The sequence below is a fragment of the Nomascus leucogenys genome, chromosome 22a (assembly GCF_006542625.1).
Source record: "Nomascus leucogenys isolate Asia chromosome 22a, Asia_NLE_v1, whole genome shotgun sequence".
In the NCBI taxonomy this organism is placed as follows: domain Eukaryota; kingdom Metazoa; phylum Chordata; class Mammalia; order Primates; family Hylobatidae; genus Nomascus; species Nomascus leucogenys.
The window spans coordinates 12,010,376-12,028,818 of record NC_044402.1 but is presented as its reverse complement, the minus strand read 5'-3'; the positions used below and the strand labels follow the sequence as shown (position 1 = coordinate 12,028,818).

The 18,443-nt window shown below is 53.1% G+C and overlaps 1 protein-coding gene across 3 annotated transcripts in view; it reads right to left on the bottom strand.

Moving 5' to 3' along the window:
• Positions 1-18,443, bottom strand: part of PRIMA1 (proline rich membrane anchor 1) — a 68,856-nt gene that overhangs the window by 9,936 nt on the left and 40,477 nt on the right. For all 3 annotated transcript variants that reach the window (XR_004027956.1, XM_030803548.1, XM_030803547.1), the window contains exon 4: positions 7,427-7,556. Coding sequence is in view for 2 of the 3 variants with exons in the window: in XM_030803548.1 (XP_030659408.1) it covers positions 7,427-7,556 (130 nt within the window). In the remaining variant the exon portion in view is untranslated. The remainder of the gene's footprint in view (positions 1-7,426; positions 7,557-18,443) is intronic.

The following is an 18,443-nucleotide window of genomic DNA, read 5'->3' as shown; positions in this document are numbered from 1 at the left end:
AAGCCTCCATTCACACCACAGAAACCACCACTGAACAGTTACTGTGTGCCAGGCATCATGCCAGGCACCGTCGGGAGAGAGATGAGTAAGATGAGATGACCAATCCCCATCTACCGTGTGTGCACACAACCATACATTCGCAAGTGTGTGGGCACACGAACACCGACACACACCTACCTACAGCAGAAAGCAGAATTGTAAATTCAGGGAGAGCTATGACTCTAGCAGTTGGACAGGGAAGAGACAGCTCTATACTCGTCCAGGATGACATCTCAGAGGAGGTGGCATTTGAGTTGGATCTCCAGGGAGGAGCAGCAAGGACTCAACTGGAAGAAGTGAGGGGAAGGACACTGACCAGAGAGAGCTATGGGAGTGCTCGATGAGCCAGGAGGAGGGCAGGAAACATCTGGAACCTGAAACATTTCTCTCCCCACCAAGGCCTCAGTTCCCACATCAGTAAAACAAGGGATTGGCTCTTGACCATGAAGGTTCATTCTGGCTCAGACTCCCTAGGAAACTCATTTCCACCCTCCCTGGTATTCCAGGTGCCTCAGGTAACCAGGTCTTCTCTATACGCCACACATTCAGTAAAAACTAACCTTTCTCTGGGCTATCCCAAAGCTCCAGAAAGAGTGTAAATTCTAAAAAGAAAACTAATTTCACTGATTAACTTTCTACTGAGTCTATGATCCAGGAAAGATCTTGGGAAAAATATCCATGAAACAATCAAGCTAAGGAGATGAGAGACTGGAGTTGGAGAGGGACGGAGAGAGCTAAGGGCAGCGGGTTCCCAGGGAGGAGCCGTGTTGGGGTCATCCAGCTTGGAAGGGTGCTGGAGAGGATGATTGTAGGTTGACAACTGTGCAACAGGCTCAGAGACCCACAGTCCACCTTGGAGAGGAGCGTGGAGCCCTCAGGACAAAAATGGAACTGATATATTTGACTGTGTTGAGAGGAGGCATTGTTAACCCCAGGAAAGGAAACAGCATAACATGCTATGTGGCTCAGCTATGCACAATACGTTCCTTGTTACACTAAGGTGAGCCCTGAATAGGCACAGAATCCCATACTGAACCCCATTCTAGGTGGAGAATGAGAAGACGGGAAGAATGTTGTATGCCTGTACTGCAAGGGTGCTGGCCTTGGTATCTTCCACAGTGGAAAGTAAATAGATGGTGCTTAAAATGGAAAGAGAATTTAAATAGCAGTATACACATCACTTAGCGTATGGAGAGAAATATCAGAAGAAACAGCTAACTGTTGAAAGTGGTTGCCTCTCAAGAATGAGACTTGGGGGAAAAGACAGGGGGATGCTGTCTTTCTTAAGAGCCTTGGGAGCACATTTGACATTTTAAACCATAGTATGTATATGTATTCCTTTGAGAAAAATTAAAACTAAATTAAAAGGAGGTAATAAATGTGCAATGCTCTAGCCATACTTTCTAATCATTAAGCTGTCTCAAAAGGCATGCACAACATGCCCGACTCTTTGGAGAGGACGCAGCCTTCACTCCTTTCTCCTTCTCTTCCCCGTTACCCTGTATTTTTTTTCTCTTCCTAGTCCTTAAGATCACCTCATTTATTAATTTGCTGGTGTGTGTGCTTAATCTGCCTCCTCCAGCAGGAGGAGAACAGGGACTGTCTTGTTTCTTCTGCATCCCTTGTGCTTAGTCCCCAGCACACAGTAGGTGCTCAATAAATGGATCAACACTGAGCAGTTCTGTGCCAGTCAATGGGTTTTCTAAGGCACCATCAAGAAGACTTGAGCATTAAAAAGTGCTCGTTCTACTGAAAGCGGCTCAACCACAAACAGCTGATGAGGGTCAGAGCCCGGCAATAAGTGGTGCTTAGGAACAATCACGCACACTGAAGCCCACGTTCAGGAAGCAGCACGCTTGCTTAAGGTCAGCAAGTAACGTCTGCAGGGTCAGCCAAACCGTCCTGAAACCACGTATTGGTCTTTCTGCCAATTATACCTGTGAGAGGGAAATGGCTGTCCAGTGGCTTCAACAGACCCACGCCACAGATGGCCAATGGAGGCAAGGTGTTCTTCCTGTGCCGGCGTGGGCGTGTCTCCAGGGAGGGGGTGGGCATCATCTCCCCTCAACACAGGAGCTCTTCTCTGAGTGAAGGGTGTGGCTGTCAGAGAAGCTGTAAATGCCACCCCGGGAAAACAGCCTCATCCCTGCGAGTGCACAGGCCTGTGGGGCTCCCCCAGCTGGGATCTGAGGTCTACCTGGGCAGCGGGTGCCTTGCCCCTTGGAGCTTTATCTTGATGACTCTCTGTGGTCATCGCTTGTTTTAAGTTTGTCTCCTGCCCTGGATGGACACTCGTGTTGTCTCTGCGCTTCTGCCTCTCCTCTGACTGTGATCCACAGTTCTTTGGGGGCAGTCTGGTCTGATTGATGCCCACTTCTTCCCCCGAAAAGGTATGTGCAGCATGGGCAGGGACTGTGCCGGTGGTGCCCACTCCTGTGGCCCAGTGCCTGGCACCTGGTCCTGGCACCTGGCCTGGCCCTGGCGGGCACAGTGATCAGCATTTATACGTCCAAGTGGCTGAATGCCTGAGTGGTGATGGTCCCCCTGCGATCCAGGATGGGGACACAAAAGTCTGCTCGGAGATTGTCATTTCAGAGAGGGAAAACAGAGGCCACAGAAGGAAGTGATACCTGCTGAGCCCAGCTGAGCCCGGCTGGGCTGGGGCTGGGAAGGGAATAGGCCTGGGGGCTTGACTCCCCGTTCTGGGCGCTTTTAACAAATCAGGCTGTCCTGCTGTCAGAAACACGTTCCCGTCAGGCCTAGGGGTGGGAGGACACCCGGGTGCCAGGCATGGGGGTACCCAGCACCCAAGGGCTCTGGGGCCTGCTCTCCATGCAGCTGTAGATAAAAAGGCTTGTTTATAACAAGCCCGGGGCAATGAAGCCACCAAAATGCATGTTGCATGGGCTCCCTGTGGCTGGGAACCCCCTCTGGAGTTTGGGGTCATCGACAGCGGACTTGGGGGCCACTGCTTGTGCTCATGCAAATTCAGGTAACACCCTGCCCGCCCAGTCCCCTGGCCTGGGTAATGTACCTCTTTGAGAAACCTCCCCACCCCGCCTGGCTATCAGGTCTGGGCAAGGTGTCCCTCCTCTGAACTCCCCCAGCCTGGAAGCTCCCTGAGCACGGTCTACCCAGTGCACAGGTGGGACTTGGTGAAGGTTTGCTGAGTCACAGGAGGAAGTGTTAATTCACCTAATCTGCGTCTAGCAAATGCTAGTGAGACTCTTCCTCCTGCCAAGGTCCAGCCCCCTTTCAGCCAGGCCTCGGACACAGATGTGAGGGCCCTGAGGGGTGCGCCTTCCACAACTGCAGCTCGGCCCTCGGTGTCCGCCCGTCCCTGCCGAGGCCTGTGTCCTGGCAGCTAACACCCCCAGGTGCCAAGGCATCTCCAGAGTCACCTCTTCCCTGACCTACGCGATTCTAGAAACAGCCTCTCAGCAACAAGGCTCTGAAAGGCTGTGTTGGGGCCGTTTACAAAGATCTCTTGGAAATCCCTAGGACTCGAGGCTATGAGAGTTAAAAAAAAAAAAAAGAGTAGGGTTTATCACTAAATTTTCCTTTTAATGGTTTTGTAGTGACATGAGATACTTTTGTTTCCTGAGAGAAAAGGCATATTTCAGATGAATTATTGACCAAAAACAATTGGCCGTGAGCAAGAAATCCTCCACTTCGCTGGAGAGAGATGTGGACAGGCAGCTGGCCTGAGTGAGGATGCTATCTCTTACAGCCCCAGCTGAGGTCAGCGCCTGGGGGCAGTGGGGAGCACTTTGCTCTGTAGGCGGGGTTGCAGCTTCTGCTGCCTCCTTCTCCCTCCACCAAGGGGTTAGGCCGCCCTCCCCAGCCTCCTTCTAGGTGGGTTTTGGCAGCATTGGGCTCTATTGCTGCCTTCACCCGCAATGAACACGGTCCCCTCTTGTCATTAAATATCTGTCTGCTGCACCAGGGATGCTCTCTCTGGATTATGAAGACCTCGAGGTCAAAGGGCTGGGTCCTGTTCCTCGGTGTCCCCAGGTCTTGATCCGCAGATGGATGCAGAGCCTGGTGCAGGGCAGCAAAGGGGCTGCGCAGCAGAGCGTCGGCTTACACCCCAACTGCCTGCTTCACGGGCTTTCCGCCCTGTGCCCCCGGGAGGCCGACCTTACTGACTGTGTGTCCTGATTCCCCTGCTTCTTGGGTTTGGCCAGTGGGAGGCGCCCACGGGAAACCTAAGCATGGAGAGCTGCTGGGAGCATTTCTTCCCCCTTCCTGCCTGTTTTGGGGCTGCTTCTCTGACAGTTCCAACCGCAGCTCCTGCTAGGAGGCCTTTCTCCTAAGTGCGAGTCTCTCACGAGGTTCCCACGGCACTAGTTTCCCGCTTGCCTGTCTTCCTAGAGGTGCTAACCGCTCCCACTCTGCAAGTCCCTGAGTGCCTCACCTGCCCCACTTGCTCTCTGGGCCTACCCAAAGCGCTGGAATAATCCTCACCACCCGCTAGAAGAAGCCCCGTCCATGCCCCAGAGGAGCACCACCCACACCCCTGGAAAAAAACCCGCCCACACCCCTGGAAGAAGCCCCGCCCACACCCCAGAGGATCCCCGCCCATGCCTCTGGAAGAAGCCCCGCCCACGCCCTGGTGGAGCCCCGCCGATGCCCCTGGAAGAAGCCCCGCCCACGTCCTGGTGGAGCCCCGCCCATGCCTCTGGAAGAAGCCCCGCCCACGCCCTGGTGGAGCCCCGCCGATGCCCTGGAAGAAGCCCCGCCCACGTCCTGGTGGAGCCCCGCCGATGCCCTGGAAGAAGCCCGCCCACGCCCTGGTGGATCCCCGTCGATGTCCCTGGAAGAAGCCCCGCCCACGCCCTGGTGGAGCCCCGCCGATGCCTCTGGAAGAAGCCCCGCCCACGCCCTGGTGGATCCTCGCCGATGCCCCTGGAAGAAGCCCACTATCTGAAGTCTGGTCCACTGAGCCATCTGGCATAAGTTCTGTTTTTTCCAGGGTGCTAACAGACCCAGGAGCCAAGAGCTCAGAGAGAGTGGAAGCGGACAGACAGGAGACCCCTCTATAGCTGCTCTGAGATGACGCCCCTCACACCCTTCCTGGGAGCCCCCCAGCCCAGCCGAGACAAAGCCCAGCAGGCTACCGCTGAGCAGCACCGCCCTAGTGAGCTATTAAAGTGAGTTTGTTCTCTTTCCCTCCTCCGGTAGAAGCAGGTAGCACATTTCTTCAGGGGAGGTTTGGGGCAGGGAGGGAGGCAGAAGTGGCTCAGGTGTCTTTTGTAAGAACACGAGTTTATATTAAACAGATTATTCATGTTGAGCCTCTCCCAGGGGAAGTGGGGCGTGTCTGCAAGGAGACTGGCAGCCATGGCCTGGTGGTGCACACTCTTCCCCCAAAAAGTAGCTACTGAAGCTAATCTTCAGTACTTCCTAGTGTCTGAGTCACCACTCAGCCTGGTGACAAAGGCCTCCCCAGTCAGGCTCACGGCTCCTCCAGCCTCATCTCCTGCGTCGCGGGGGCTTCCTGGTGTCCGGTTGCTCCCCTCATAGGTGCCTTGACCTAGAATGCCTCCTCTGCTCTGCTACTTAAAACCCTCCTCCCATTCCAGCAGGCCTTCAGCTCAGATGCTTTATGGTCCAGATCAGAATGCACCGTGACTCCTCCGGGCAGCCACAGCGGGCTACCAGCAAACCTCCCACAGCCTCATGGAGCAGCCTGTGGGCATAGCCTGGGTCTTACCTGTTTGCGTGCCCACCAAGCCTGGCACAAAGGAGGCGCCTACAAAACACGTGGGAATTGGATTAGCTATGTCCCCTGGGAGACTCCAACCATCCACCTTGGTTTTCTTTCTTCCTTTTTTTTTTTGAGATAGAGTCTCCCTCTGTCACCCAGTCTGGAGTGCAGTGGTGCGCTCTCAGCTCACTGCAACCTCCGCCTCCCGGGTTCAAGAGATTCTCCTGCCTCAGCCTCCCGAGTAGCTGGGATTATAGGCCTGTGCCACCATGACCTGCTAATTTTTGTATTTTTAGTAGAGACGGGGTTTCACCATGTTGGTCAGGCTGGTCTCAATCTCCTGACCTCAGGTGATCCACCCGACCCCGCCTCTGCCTCCCAAAATGCTGGGATTACAGGCGTGAGCCATCGTGCCTGGCCCCACCTTGGTTTTCAAGGCTAGGCCCCTACCCAGAGTTACAGGGTCTTGGAGCATTGGGCCTTTCTGTCTGTATGTCCTTCTGGTCTCAAAGAAGCACAGACAGACCTCACCAAACCCCGAGTATCCCCTCTCCCGCATCCCTGAGGAAGGGCAGGCAGGAATACCGAGGTCTGTTCTTAGCCCAACACTGGAGTTGAACTCGTCAATAGCCCTGAAACAGGGTGAGTAGTCAGGGCTGGGCTTCGGAGTCTCTTTGTTCTGGGTTCAATTACTGACTCCATTGCTCACCAGTTGTGCCACCCCAGGCAGCTCTCTAACTCCTTAGAACCTCAACCTCCTCTGCAAAATGGAGCTGATTGGGAAAATGTAGGTGGAGATGAACTAAGAGAACGTTGGTGAGGAGAAGAACCCAGTGCCCGGCTGAGGTATTTGCTGATTATAGTTATGCCTGTGTTATTTATCAGTGTTTTTGGAGACTGCCCTGCAGCATGTGCATTTTGGGCAGACGGGGCTCTGAGTTTGGGCTCTCGGCTGGGTGGCAGATCCCCAGGGCATGGCCTGTCCTGCATGGAGCCGCCATGCCCGGTCTCTGCCGCCAGGTGTCCTCCCTCCTGTGCCCGGTTACCAGGACGCTCCTGGTCTCTTGGCTTTCTGTGGCCCCCCATCCTGTGTGCCTGACTTGTTTTAAGGCTTTTACCTTGATATTTTACTTCCTGCTTTTGAATTACTTAAGTGAAATCACATAGAACAACGAACTTAAAGAGTAAACTTAAATATTTTAGATTTTAGGAATGTTCTTAATGTGGGCCCTCTACTTTTGGGAGTCAGGAAATGTTTAAAAAACTTCCTTTGAAATATTATATTGTTAACAACTCTTATGCCTCTTCGGGGTTTTGCAACATTTTTGTATTTTTCACGTTGCACTGGGCCTGACATACAATTGGTGCTAATCAATTGCTTGTGGAATCAAACTCTCTAAAGTGACAGAGACATTATTTCTGAGATCAACTTTAAAATATTTCAGCAATGAAAAAGATCAAAGGAAAAATAAAATAGATACAGCAAATTTATCAAGATCTCGATGAACTGTTGAATCGGGGTAAGGGTAGATGGAAGGTCACTGTATATTCTTTCTGCTTCTTATATGCTTAACAACTTTTATAATTTAAAATAATGATACGGGATGTGTGTAGGAGCCCCAAGCCCAGCTGGGGTTCCCTTCGGCTTGGAGCTGGGTGCAGTGGGTGAGCACTCACCTTTTTATGGCTTTGTAGCAAATGATGACAAGCACAGTCAGAAACACCAGGGAGGCACAGCACACAGCAATGATGATCACCAGCCCTGACCACCAGCTTTCCTCAGTGGGGCAAGAGGTAGAGTTGGGAGCTGAAAAAGACAGGAGCAGCCTGAGTGTCACCTGGACGAGTTGGTTATGGCCAGTGACAGAGGTGGGACCATCATGGGTGACACCAACAGAGGCGTGGGGAGGTCACTGGTGGGACCATTATGGGTGACACCAACAGAGGCACGGGGAGGCCACTGGCATCCATCACCTGGATGAAGGCTCCCTGACCTTTCCTGCCATCCCTGCCCCCACCCTGTGGCAGGTGACATCATGGCTGGCCCCCAGCCAGGCTGGCCTCTGAGCGCCTCCATCCCTGCCCCGGCGTGCTCAGAGCAGGGGCTAAGCACCACGCCCCAGGCCATCCATCCTCCCTCGGCATGAGCTAACTGACAGCAGGGTCAGGCCTAATTTCCCATGAAAAATAACAGAGCGTCTCATTCTCTCAGCTGAGGCACTAAATCTGGTTCCTCTGCAGGCAGGGGTGGGGAGCGGGGCTCACAGGGGGTGCTGAGGGACGAAGGAAAGAAAGGGAGGACTGCCAATGTCCATTTCTTAAGCTGATTTCTTGCAAGATGCAGACGTTCTCTCTTCTTGGATTCAGCCCGTGGGGTGGGTATTTGCCGCTGTCTCAGTTTGCACGGAGGTGGTCAAAATTTGGAAAAGTGTCATTGACAAGGCACCGGACACTGGTGCTACAGGGCCCTCTCTTAGTTACTCAATCCATGGAGTCCTTGGGTGAACCTGTCCTCCCTCCCTTGGCACGGGCTGTCTTGGGGTGGACCTGAAGGACTTGTGTCAGTGAGGCCGGTTCACTTTCCTCTGAGAAAAGCAAAGACATCACACAGCCTCATCCCAGGGCTTCTGGGATGACTAAGACACAACTGAAAAGGAGTGCCCAGAATTGCAAAAGGAATGGGAGGGAGAAAGGAAGTGAGAGGGAAAAGAGAAAAAAAGAGGAAGGGGGATGATGAGGGAGGAAGGAAGGGATGGATGGATGGATGGATGGACAGAGAGACAGTATTAACTTTGGACAGGTCTCCAAGACATGAATATATGCAAAAGAATCAGAAATACACCCCAGACTTGGTGTCCACTCTATAATAGGTACTTTGAGGGGTGTGACAGTAAGTGGGGAACCAGGAGATGACTTCCCAAAGGGTAATATGGATGGCTTCATTCTTAGGATTTTTATCAAAGTGTAATTTACATCTAGTGAAATGCACCCCCCCATCTTAAAAGTACCATCCTGTGAGCTTTGACAAATGCATGCACCAGTGGAAGCCACACCTCCAGCATGACATAAATATTTCCAATAGCCCAGAAAGTGTCCCTGTGCCTCTTTCTAATCAATCCCACCCTGGGGGCAACCGCTATTCTGATTTCTAAAATCACCGATTAGATTTGCTTGGTTTTGACATTCACATACATGGAATCATGCAGTGTGTATTTTTTTTGTTCCTTTATTTAGCACAGTGTTTTTGAGATTCATCCATGTTACTGTGTATTTCAGCAGCTCCTTCCTTTATTGCTGAAGAGTATTTCTTTATATGAACATATCACAATTTGTTGTTTTTTTCTTTTCTTTTCTTTTTTTTTTTTTTTTTTGAGGCTGAGTTTCGCTCTTATTGCCCAGGCTGGAGTGCAGTGGCACAATCTCAGCTCACCGCAACCTCTGCCTCCTGGGTTCAAGCGATTCTCTTTCCTCAGCCTCCCAAGTAGCTGGGATTACAGATGGGCGCCACCATGCCCAGCTAATTTTGCATTTTTAGTAGAGATGGGGTTTCTCCATGTTGGTCAGGCTGGTCTCGAACTCCCGACCTCAGGTGATCTGCCCACCTTGGTCTCCCAAAGTGCTGGGATTACAGGCGTGAGCCACCGCGCCTGGCCACAATTTGTTTATCCATTCACCTGATGACCAACACCTAGGTTGTTTCCAGTTCTGACTATGTTGAATAGAACTGCTATAAGCATTTGTGTTCAAGTCTTTGTACAGACACATTTTCCTATTTCTCTTGGATAAATATGTAGGAGTGGAACTGCTGGGTTGTGTGGTGTGTGTATGATAAACTTTAGAAGGACATGCCAAGCTGTTTTTCCTGAATGCTTGTACCTTTGTACATTCTGTGCAGCATGAAGAAAGGTGGAAAGAAGAAAGAAGATGGGAAGAAGGGAGTGGTTACTGATTTGTTGCAGCTGGATTAGGAGATCCGGGGAGCCACTATGTGCTTCCCAGTGAACCAGCGCCGAAACCCCACTAACAAATGCAAGGTGCCCAGGAGTGAGCCTCAGGTGTCACAGAGACCAAGTCGAATCAGAAATGCTTCCTGATGGTGGTTCATGCCTGTAATCCCAGCACTTTGGGAGGCCGAGGAAGGTGGATCACCTGAGGTCAGGAGTTTGAGACCAGCCTGACCAACATAGTGAAACCCCGTCTCTACTAAAAATACAAAAATTATCTGGGCGTGGTGGCAGACACCTGTAATCTCAGCTACTTGGGAGGCTGAGGCAGAAGAATCGCTTGAACCGGGAGGTGGAGGTTGCAGTGAGCTAAGATTGTGCCATTGCACTCCAGCCTGGGTGACAAAGCGAGACTCCAGCTAAAAAAAGAAATCAATAAATAAAATAAAATAAAATAAAATAAAAAGAAAGAAATGCTTCTTGAGAGATGGCTGATAGGAGGATGCCACTGGGCCTCTCAGCTAGGGCAGGACCAGGCCTTTAGAAACCTCAACACTGAAAAGATACAGAATATAGCATTGAAATAGGAATGAACTCTAAAATAAGAAAAAGGAGACCCAGGGGGATTCTCATTTTCCCCATGAGGAACTTGTTCAAGGCTTTCTTGGTGAAATATCAAACAAAAAATCCTTCCCTCCAATTCCTCACTTTGGGGTATCCCTGACTTGGCTGTGTCTTCCTGGGGTGATGCCCCCACCTTCCCTACACTCTGGGAAGTCAGAAGTCACTGCTGGAGAGTCAGAAATACAGCCAGATCATCCAAGGCTGTTCTGTCTACACTGCACCCCTAAGCCTCAAAGGTCTACCTCCTCATTTTCACCACAAAGGGAAGCAATTTTGGTTTCCATGGCTCTACTTCAGGCTGTGACACCTCTGGGAGAGACCCCAGGGCCATGCCTGCCACCAACGGTCCAGGACCACAGTCGCACCAACACTCCTGTGGCTGGGGACAGATCTACCGGTGTCCGGTGTGTGGTCTCAGCCAGGGGCTGCTGCACCCCCTCCAGTAAGCACTGGGAAATATCGGAGTGGGTGCTGTCTTTGGTTGTCACAATGTGTGATCCCAGCAGTATGGATGTTAGTAACAATGAACTGGATACTCTCACACAAGGCAGAATTGTCCCTTGAAAAATACCAACAGGGCCCCTGTTGAGAAATTTCATCAACTTGATTGATTATAAGCCTCATAGGGAATTTGGCACTAAATTTCACAGTGCCTCTCTTCTTTACATTCTCTGTTAGTTAGGTGGGAATTTTCTTTTGCTATTCCTTTTCAAACATAACTGATACTGAAAGCAGTGAGCCCATGGCTCACTGGGCTGGAGCACAGGGTCCCCTCTAATATTCTGCAAGAACACTCATCACCGCACGTGTATGAGAAAACTACCCGAGGCAAAAACGCTAATGGTGATGAAATGAGGGAGGCATTTTGTGAAACCTAGTGAAGGCATACATCTTGGATTTTGCTCAGAAAACCAGCTGTTGTGTTCAAAGAATGCATCCTTATTTATCCTTGCTTGAGTCAATTAGAGAATGTTGGAGCTGGAGGAAGTCTAGGAGGTGTTATTTCAGAAAAGAGAATACAATATGGAGTCCCAGGATCAAGAAGCAACTTTCCCAAGGGCCAGGGTTGGGACCCTGATCTTTGGGCTACAGCTGGGTCTATCCCTGCCTGGACTTCCCTCCCATGGGGTGTGGCCAGCACCTCTTTCTGGAGGTGCTAAGACAGCTTACATGTGCACAGATTGATGGTTCATATTCGAGAAGATAGCATCATGGAGGTGCTCCTTCAGTCATCTGTTTATCCAGCAAACTGAGCACCCTCGGTGCCTGACACTGTGCTGGGATCTGGGAGTACAAAGATAAATCAGACATAAACGGTGCCTTTACCAGGGCTGGCGCCAGCCGCCCCATGAATTATTAATTACAAGGCTAAGACCTGATCATCTTGCTCAGGAGTCTCTGGGGAAAAGAGGCATGCATGAATTGCTAATACAGAAGGTGAAGGTTATTTCAGGGGTGCGGGTGATGCCTTGTGAGAGACAGGTGGTCAGACAGGGAGGCTGAGACAAGCAGAGAGTGCCAAGTTCCAGGTCTGAGACCACCTGGGCTCTCTGCCTCCTCTGTCACCCCCTCTACCTCCCAGCCAAGATTCTGCAAACACAACAGAAAGGCAGGAGCTGTCTTGACATCTCAGGGGTCGCAACACCTTGTCTTCCCCGGGGCTCAGTGAGGCTTCGTCTGCTGTCTTCATTTAACACTCCTGACGCCTGTAAAGATGATGAAGCTGGCAACCAGAGAGAGCAATTGCAAGCTGCCCAGGCTCAGTTTTGCTTCATCAGAGGAGCAGCTGTCTTCTCATTATGAGATGCATCGTTAAAAGCTTTGGACTTCTGTTTCCAGCCAAGATGGAGTAACAGGGGCCAGATCTGCCCTCCTGTCTGAAACATCCAAAAACCATACCAAAGATTTGAAACAGTGGTTTTTAAAAGAGGCAACCAAAGACACTGATTCCCAAGAGACGATGAAACAAATGCGGTGAGTCCTAACATAGGCCCAGCTCACTGCCTTGAGAGCGTTTCCAAAACAGTAGTGCAGGAAGGCAGAATCCGCAGGGCCTCGCCAGCTCCGTAAGTTGGAGAGATTCAGCTGAGAGTCCAGAGAGTGAACAAGACAGATGAGGTCTCTCCCCAGGGGAACTTTGAGAACAGTAGGAGAAGCCAGTGGTAAGGAAATACACCAATAAATATATAATGGCACATCATGGCAAGTGCTGTGAAATAAATAGAAAAGAGAGGTCCCATGGATGTTTGCAGAAGCAGCAGGTGGGGTGGGCAGCTTTGGATGTGCCCACCTGTATGGGTCCAGGGAGGCTAAGGAGACCAAAAAATTCCCTTGCGCAGGGTGGGGGAGGTGGGCTTGTGGACCCACTCAAGGTCCAATGCATGAAAGAAGTGTGTGAGGTCAGACAAGCCCTCCAGGTACTCTTGGTGGCAAATGCCTCCCCTATCGTCCTTATAGGGTTTTTGTGACTATCAAAGGAGATGATGGAGGCAGCATTTTGGTGGGTACCAGGAGTAGCAAAGACTTCAAGGCACTACTAGGCACAATAGCGCATAGCTCAGTTATATTCCCCTTTCAGAAGTGGAGAAACTGAGGCCACACAGCCAGGGGCCTTGCGACAGTACTCACAACTAACTCAATACATACTAATGTATGACCCGGGCAAACAGCTGTCCCCGTCAGAGCCAGCTGTTGGAGAGAAGCTGCACACAGGAGGTGCTGGACTGACAGGAGGGAACAGAGCCAGGGATGAATGAATCAAACAGATAGCAAGTAGGTTGGAAACAATCTCAGTTTTGCAAGCTATCTTTAAATAGGAATGCTGTCTGAGTCTAGAAGAGGGGAGTGAGAGCCATGTTCTTGGTTTTAAAATTGCTTCTGCACCGTGAGATGGAGGCTTTATCCACTGCTGGGCCTCTTGACCCTGTGAGTGGCAGCCCACTCGCCCCCACGGCTTCCTGGTTCTGGGGCGCAGCCTGAGTACCAGACACTGCTGGTGACACCATGGGCATGCTGGGGGCCTCTGGGCCTCAGAGGCATCGTTAGATGGCTCTCCTAACTTTCCAATCTTTGGGACTGAAGCCCTGGGCTGCCTGAGCGGCTTCCTGACTGTTCCCCAGGAGCTGAAAGGGCCTGGCGCGTCACTGGCCTTGATTGTAGTCAGGTGGGAGCTGTCACTGCAGTTGCTCTCTCTGCTTCTGGCTTCCTGAGCAGCCCAGCTCCGGGCCCATCAGGTGGGTCACAACGGCTGACAATGCAGTCTAGTGCCACTTGTCTAGGGCCCCCCTGCGCTGTAGAGATCAACCTCCATCTCCCTCAAGGAGCCAACGTCAGTGAATGTGCTCCCCAAGCCTCTGAGGATAAGTTCAGCCTTTGCTGTGGGAAACCAAAGGCAGAAGCACCTGGGCTGGGAGTTGTTTCTCTGTCTTAATACGAGTGTGGGCCTGGTGACTCGGCCATGGGGAGCAGAGGTGAAAGGAGTCACAGCCCTGCTCCAGGGAAAGTCTCATGGCACCGCTGGTCCTCAGCGTGTGCAGGGGTCCCCTTTGGCACCGCTCCCTCCCGCCCACCAAAGGGTCTTGAGGAAACTGTCCAGAATGTCACGGAGAAGTGCAAATGCACGGGACTCGGCGCGCGCTGAAAGGGGGCGGGATGCTGAAAAGCACTTAGGAACGTGCGTCCTCTTCGGCCCTGGTCAGCCAGCTTGCTGAAGCCCCCGCAGGTTTTGTCTGTCTCACAAGGACAGTGTGGGGGCCGGAGCTTTGCTAAAGATTTGTGTGATGCAGAATCTGTTTTGTAGACCCTTTGGACAGAGGCAGAAACTGAGGCTCAGAAAGGGGAGGAGCCTGCCTGAGGCCACACAGGGACCAGACTCAGGTCCTCTGGTCTCTCAGCCTCATTTATGAGCTGCCCCCAAAGCACCACAAAGGACGCGGTTTCTCAGAGGTCTCTTCTGCGCTGACCACCCTTTCCCTGCCTCAGGGCCCCCAGCCCCAAGGCCGCTGAGGAAGGAGTGGCGTGGGGGCGGGGCCGGCCACTCTTCCGTGGCGCCTGCCCCCACACAGGGTCCCATTGTCTCAGGGACACAAGGGGCCGCCTCTCAGGCCACTGCTCTCCATTCCTGGGCACAGGGTGCCCTTGGGGAGGTCTGTGCCAGGGCGTCCACCTCCTGTGGCGCCTGGGGGAGGTCTGGAGAGCCGGCCTGGGTGCGGGGCTGCTCACTCACTCCTCACCCCGAAGGCACCAGAGCACGTGGGCTGCACTTGAAAACCACAAATACAAAATCAGACCTCGGTGCCTTGGCCAACCTCTGCAACGAGCCCCTATTTCTACAGAGAAATGAGAAATCTCCTTTGGGGTGTGACTGGATGAACACAGTGCCCTTGTGCGCCTACAATTCAGGGGCCCCCCACCCCTTCTCTGTCAGTGGGAATTTGGCTAAGGCTTCTGGGTTTAGCATGGAGACCCCCTGTTTCATAAGTCTCCCCAGTTCCTCCCTCCAATCACAGATTGCTACAGCAGGAAGCTCCTGGCTGCCCATAACCACAGGTGAGAGGCACCCGTGCCTGACCCATGCTTAACAGAAAGCCAGGGAGGGGCATCTAGCCTCCCTGGGGCACAGAACTCCTGGGGGTGCCTCAGCGGCCTGCCTTTTCCAAAACTAAGGGACACACCCTTCTCTACTGTGCAGGAGGGAAACAGTTTGTGGGCACTGTAGCCTAAATGGGGCTCTTGCCCTGCAACCTGTAGCCCGGGGCGGGGGTGGGAGGGGAGTGTCCCAGGGAAGTGATTTTGGCTTGGCCTGTTTTGGGGCAGTCTGTCTCTTGCCCACCTCCCTCATACTGCCTCCTGCATGCCAACCATAACCCTTCCTGCCCCAGGAAGCTGGGCTTCAGTGGCTGGCAGCACTGAGCACGCCCCACCCTCACCCACCACTGACAGGAACAGTGGGCCTGTGGATACGCATAACGCCCTGGTCAGCCTGTGGTGGTGGTTTGGCAGGAATGTGCCAGACCTGAATGTGCCACCAGGACAGTCTCAGGGCTCCAGAGCAGCCCAAGCCACAAGGGTGGGCCAGGCTGGACTCTTTGCTGAGCTTCATGGGGAGAGTTGTCAGAGCCCCGGGTCCCACCCTCGCTGCTGTACAAGTGGCCCTGAAAACATCCTCTCTGCCCTCAACCTCTTCTCTGCAACTGCTTTGTGTGTGCAGCGCCTTTCAGGTCCCCAGCCCCAGCCTGGTGGGCCCCCTGTGCTGGAGGCATCCAACAGGGAGTGGGGCCTCCTTGCCCCACGCTCCTCAATACCGCTGGGGCAGTGCCTTCCTCCTGGCTCAGGCCCCCACCTGGGCATTCCCTCTGCCCTCTGAGTGGCCACATCCTGCGGCTGCTCCCTCCAACCCCCTCTCCACCTTCTCCCTGACTCCAGCCCTGTGCTGGGTCTTGCTGGGTTATCAAGGTCGTCCCATCCCCCCGCCAGCCCCTCCTTCCTGGGGTATCATATCAGCTGCCCAGTTCAGCACAGTGGTTATCCACACTGGCTGTGAATCAGAAGTACCAGAAGTTAAAATCCAGATCTTGACTTTGGGCAAGTCATTGACTCTGTTAGATTTAATCTCAGTTTCTTCCACTACAAGTCGGGGGAAGGCAACAGAACCACCTCCTCAGGGCTGGTGCAAAGACGACATGAGAGACACGATCAGAGAACCAGCAGCAGACACCCCTCCGCCGCCGCCCACATCCTTCCCCTTCTCCCTGCAGAACTCTGATTCCCCTCCTATATCCTCCACCCTCCAGAGGGCCTAGGCTTTGGGAGAGGCGGGCTCAGCCTAGGAGGTCGGTTTTCAGGGGTCGCTGCCAGGCCTGGTTGTTCCAGTACTTATGCCCCTAATTGGTTTAGGGGTCTTAGAGCTCCAGCAAGGACAGGAGAGGAAAAGTCGGCTGGGGGCTCCTGGGAATGGTGTCCCGGCTCTTAAGAGAGATGCAGAGGAGGTGGCTTCTCCTCCTGCACACTGCTGTGTCCTTTACTCCAAAGCTGAGCAGCTTATGGGGGCTGAGGGTGCTGGGTGCAGGGTGCGGGGGGGGTCTCAGTGTGACGCAGGGTGGTCAGGGTCAGTCTCCAGAGGAGACACTGGAGCAAAGACTGGAATTCAGCAGGGGGTTCATCATGCAGGTATCTGGGGTAAGGAATGGCTGGAGTGCAGGCCCTGAGGTGAGTGCGGGCCTGGCGGTTCTGGGGAGCAGGAAGGAGGCCAGTGTGGCTGAGAGGGAGTGGCGAGGGGAGACTAGAAGGAGATGGGACCACATAGGGCCATGGGGATGCCATAAGGAGGCCATGGGGAGGACTTAAGAGAGGGTGGTGAATTCTGACCTACAGGTCAGCACAGTCCCTCTGTGTTTAAACTGGGTGTGTGGCGTGGGGGAAGGGCGGGAAGCTGCGGGGATACTGCTGATAACCTAGCAGCAAGATGGCGGGGCTCAGACGCAGGGGTTCTCAGCAGAGGTGGTGAGGAAAGGTCAGAGTCTGGAAATGCTTTCAAGGTAGATTTCATGGAAATGTGGATGTGGGCAGCAGACACAGAGGAGCTAAGGATGACTCCGAGGGTTTGGGGCTGCGCTTGTGGGAGGAGGAAGCTGTCACCAACTGATGGGGAAGATTACTGAGTCCGTGCAGCTTTGGGACGGGTGTGGAGGTCAGGTGTGAAGTCGGAAATTGTCACACACCACGGGAGACGGTGAGAAGGCAGCTGGGGCCAGACTCTGCATTCAGAATTGAGGGCTGGAGGCAGGCATTTGGCAGTGGTCAGCACCCAGCCCTGAGACTGGAGGGGGTTGTCAAGTGGGAGAGGGTAGGCAGAGGGGAGAAGAGGGCCAATGCCTGGCCCTGGGGCACCTCAACATGAGGAGGTGCAGAGGAGGGTGACAGGGGAGGCTAGTGAGGAAGGCGGCCCAGGCCATCCGGTCCTGCAGCCACGTCAGGAAGGGACGTACAGGAGGAGGGGAGGTCAACTGTGTCTACCGCAGCTGATGGTCAAGTACAGCAAGGCTGGGAGCCAGCCATGGGATGGAGCCATGTGGCAGTTGCTGCTGGCCGCTGAAAAGTGGTTTGGAGGGAGTGGAGGGAGGAAGCCCGATTCGGGGAGTCAGAGAGAATGAGAGAGGGAATGGAAATGGTGGGGATGCACAACTCGCGGTTGGAGTTTCGCTGCAAAAGGGAGCGGCGGCATGGAGCCGTATCTGGGGGGAGAAGTCATGGGAAGGATTTCAAGGCAGGAGGTGGAGTGTGTGAGTGTGTGAGTGTGGGAGAGTGAGTGTGTGAGAATGTGAGTGGGGGAGTGTGAGTGCATGGGAGTATGTGTGTATGAGTGTGTGAGAGTGAGTGTGACAGAGTACATGAGAGTGCATATGAGTGTGTGTGAGTGTATGAGTGTGTATATGAGTGTGTGAGTGGGAAGTGTGTGGAAGTGCGAGTGTGTGGGACAGTGTGTGTATATGAGTGTGTGAGAGTGTAAGGGGGACTGTGTGTGGAAGTGTGATTGTGTGTGTGTACAAGTGTGTGTACGAGTGTGAGTGGGGACTGAGTGGGAGAGAGTATGAGTGTGTGAATGTAAGGAGGACTGAGTGTGTGGGAGTGTGATTGTGTGTGAGTGTATGAATGTGTGTGTGTGTGTGTGAGTGGGGACCGAGGACTGAGTGGGAGAGTGTGTATGAGTGTGAGAGTGGGGGGACTGAGTGTGTGGGAGTGTGACTGTGAGTGTGAGTAAGTGTGTATGTATGTGAGTGTGTGAATGTGTGTGTGAGTGCGTATGAGTGTGTGTGAATGTGTGTGTGAGTGCGTATGAGTGTGTGTGTGAGTGCGTATGAGTGTGTGTGAATGTGTATGTGTGTGAGTGCATATGAGTGTGTGTGTGAATGTGTATGTGTGTGAATGAGTGTGCATGAGTGTGAGCGACTGAGTGTGTGAGTGCTGATGGCTGTGGCCCAGGAGAGGGGGAAGAGCTGCGCCCAAGGGGGCCTGTGCCCGGTGTGTACGATAAAGTGAGAGCAGGGAGAGAGGGGTCAGGGGCCCACAGGGAGCAAGGACAATGCTTGGCCAGATGAGGACACTGAGATTGAACCCAGACAGTCTGG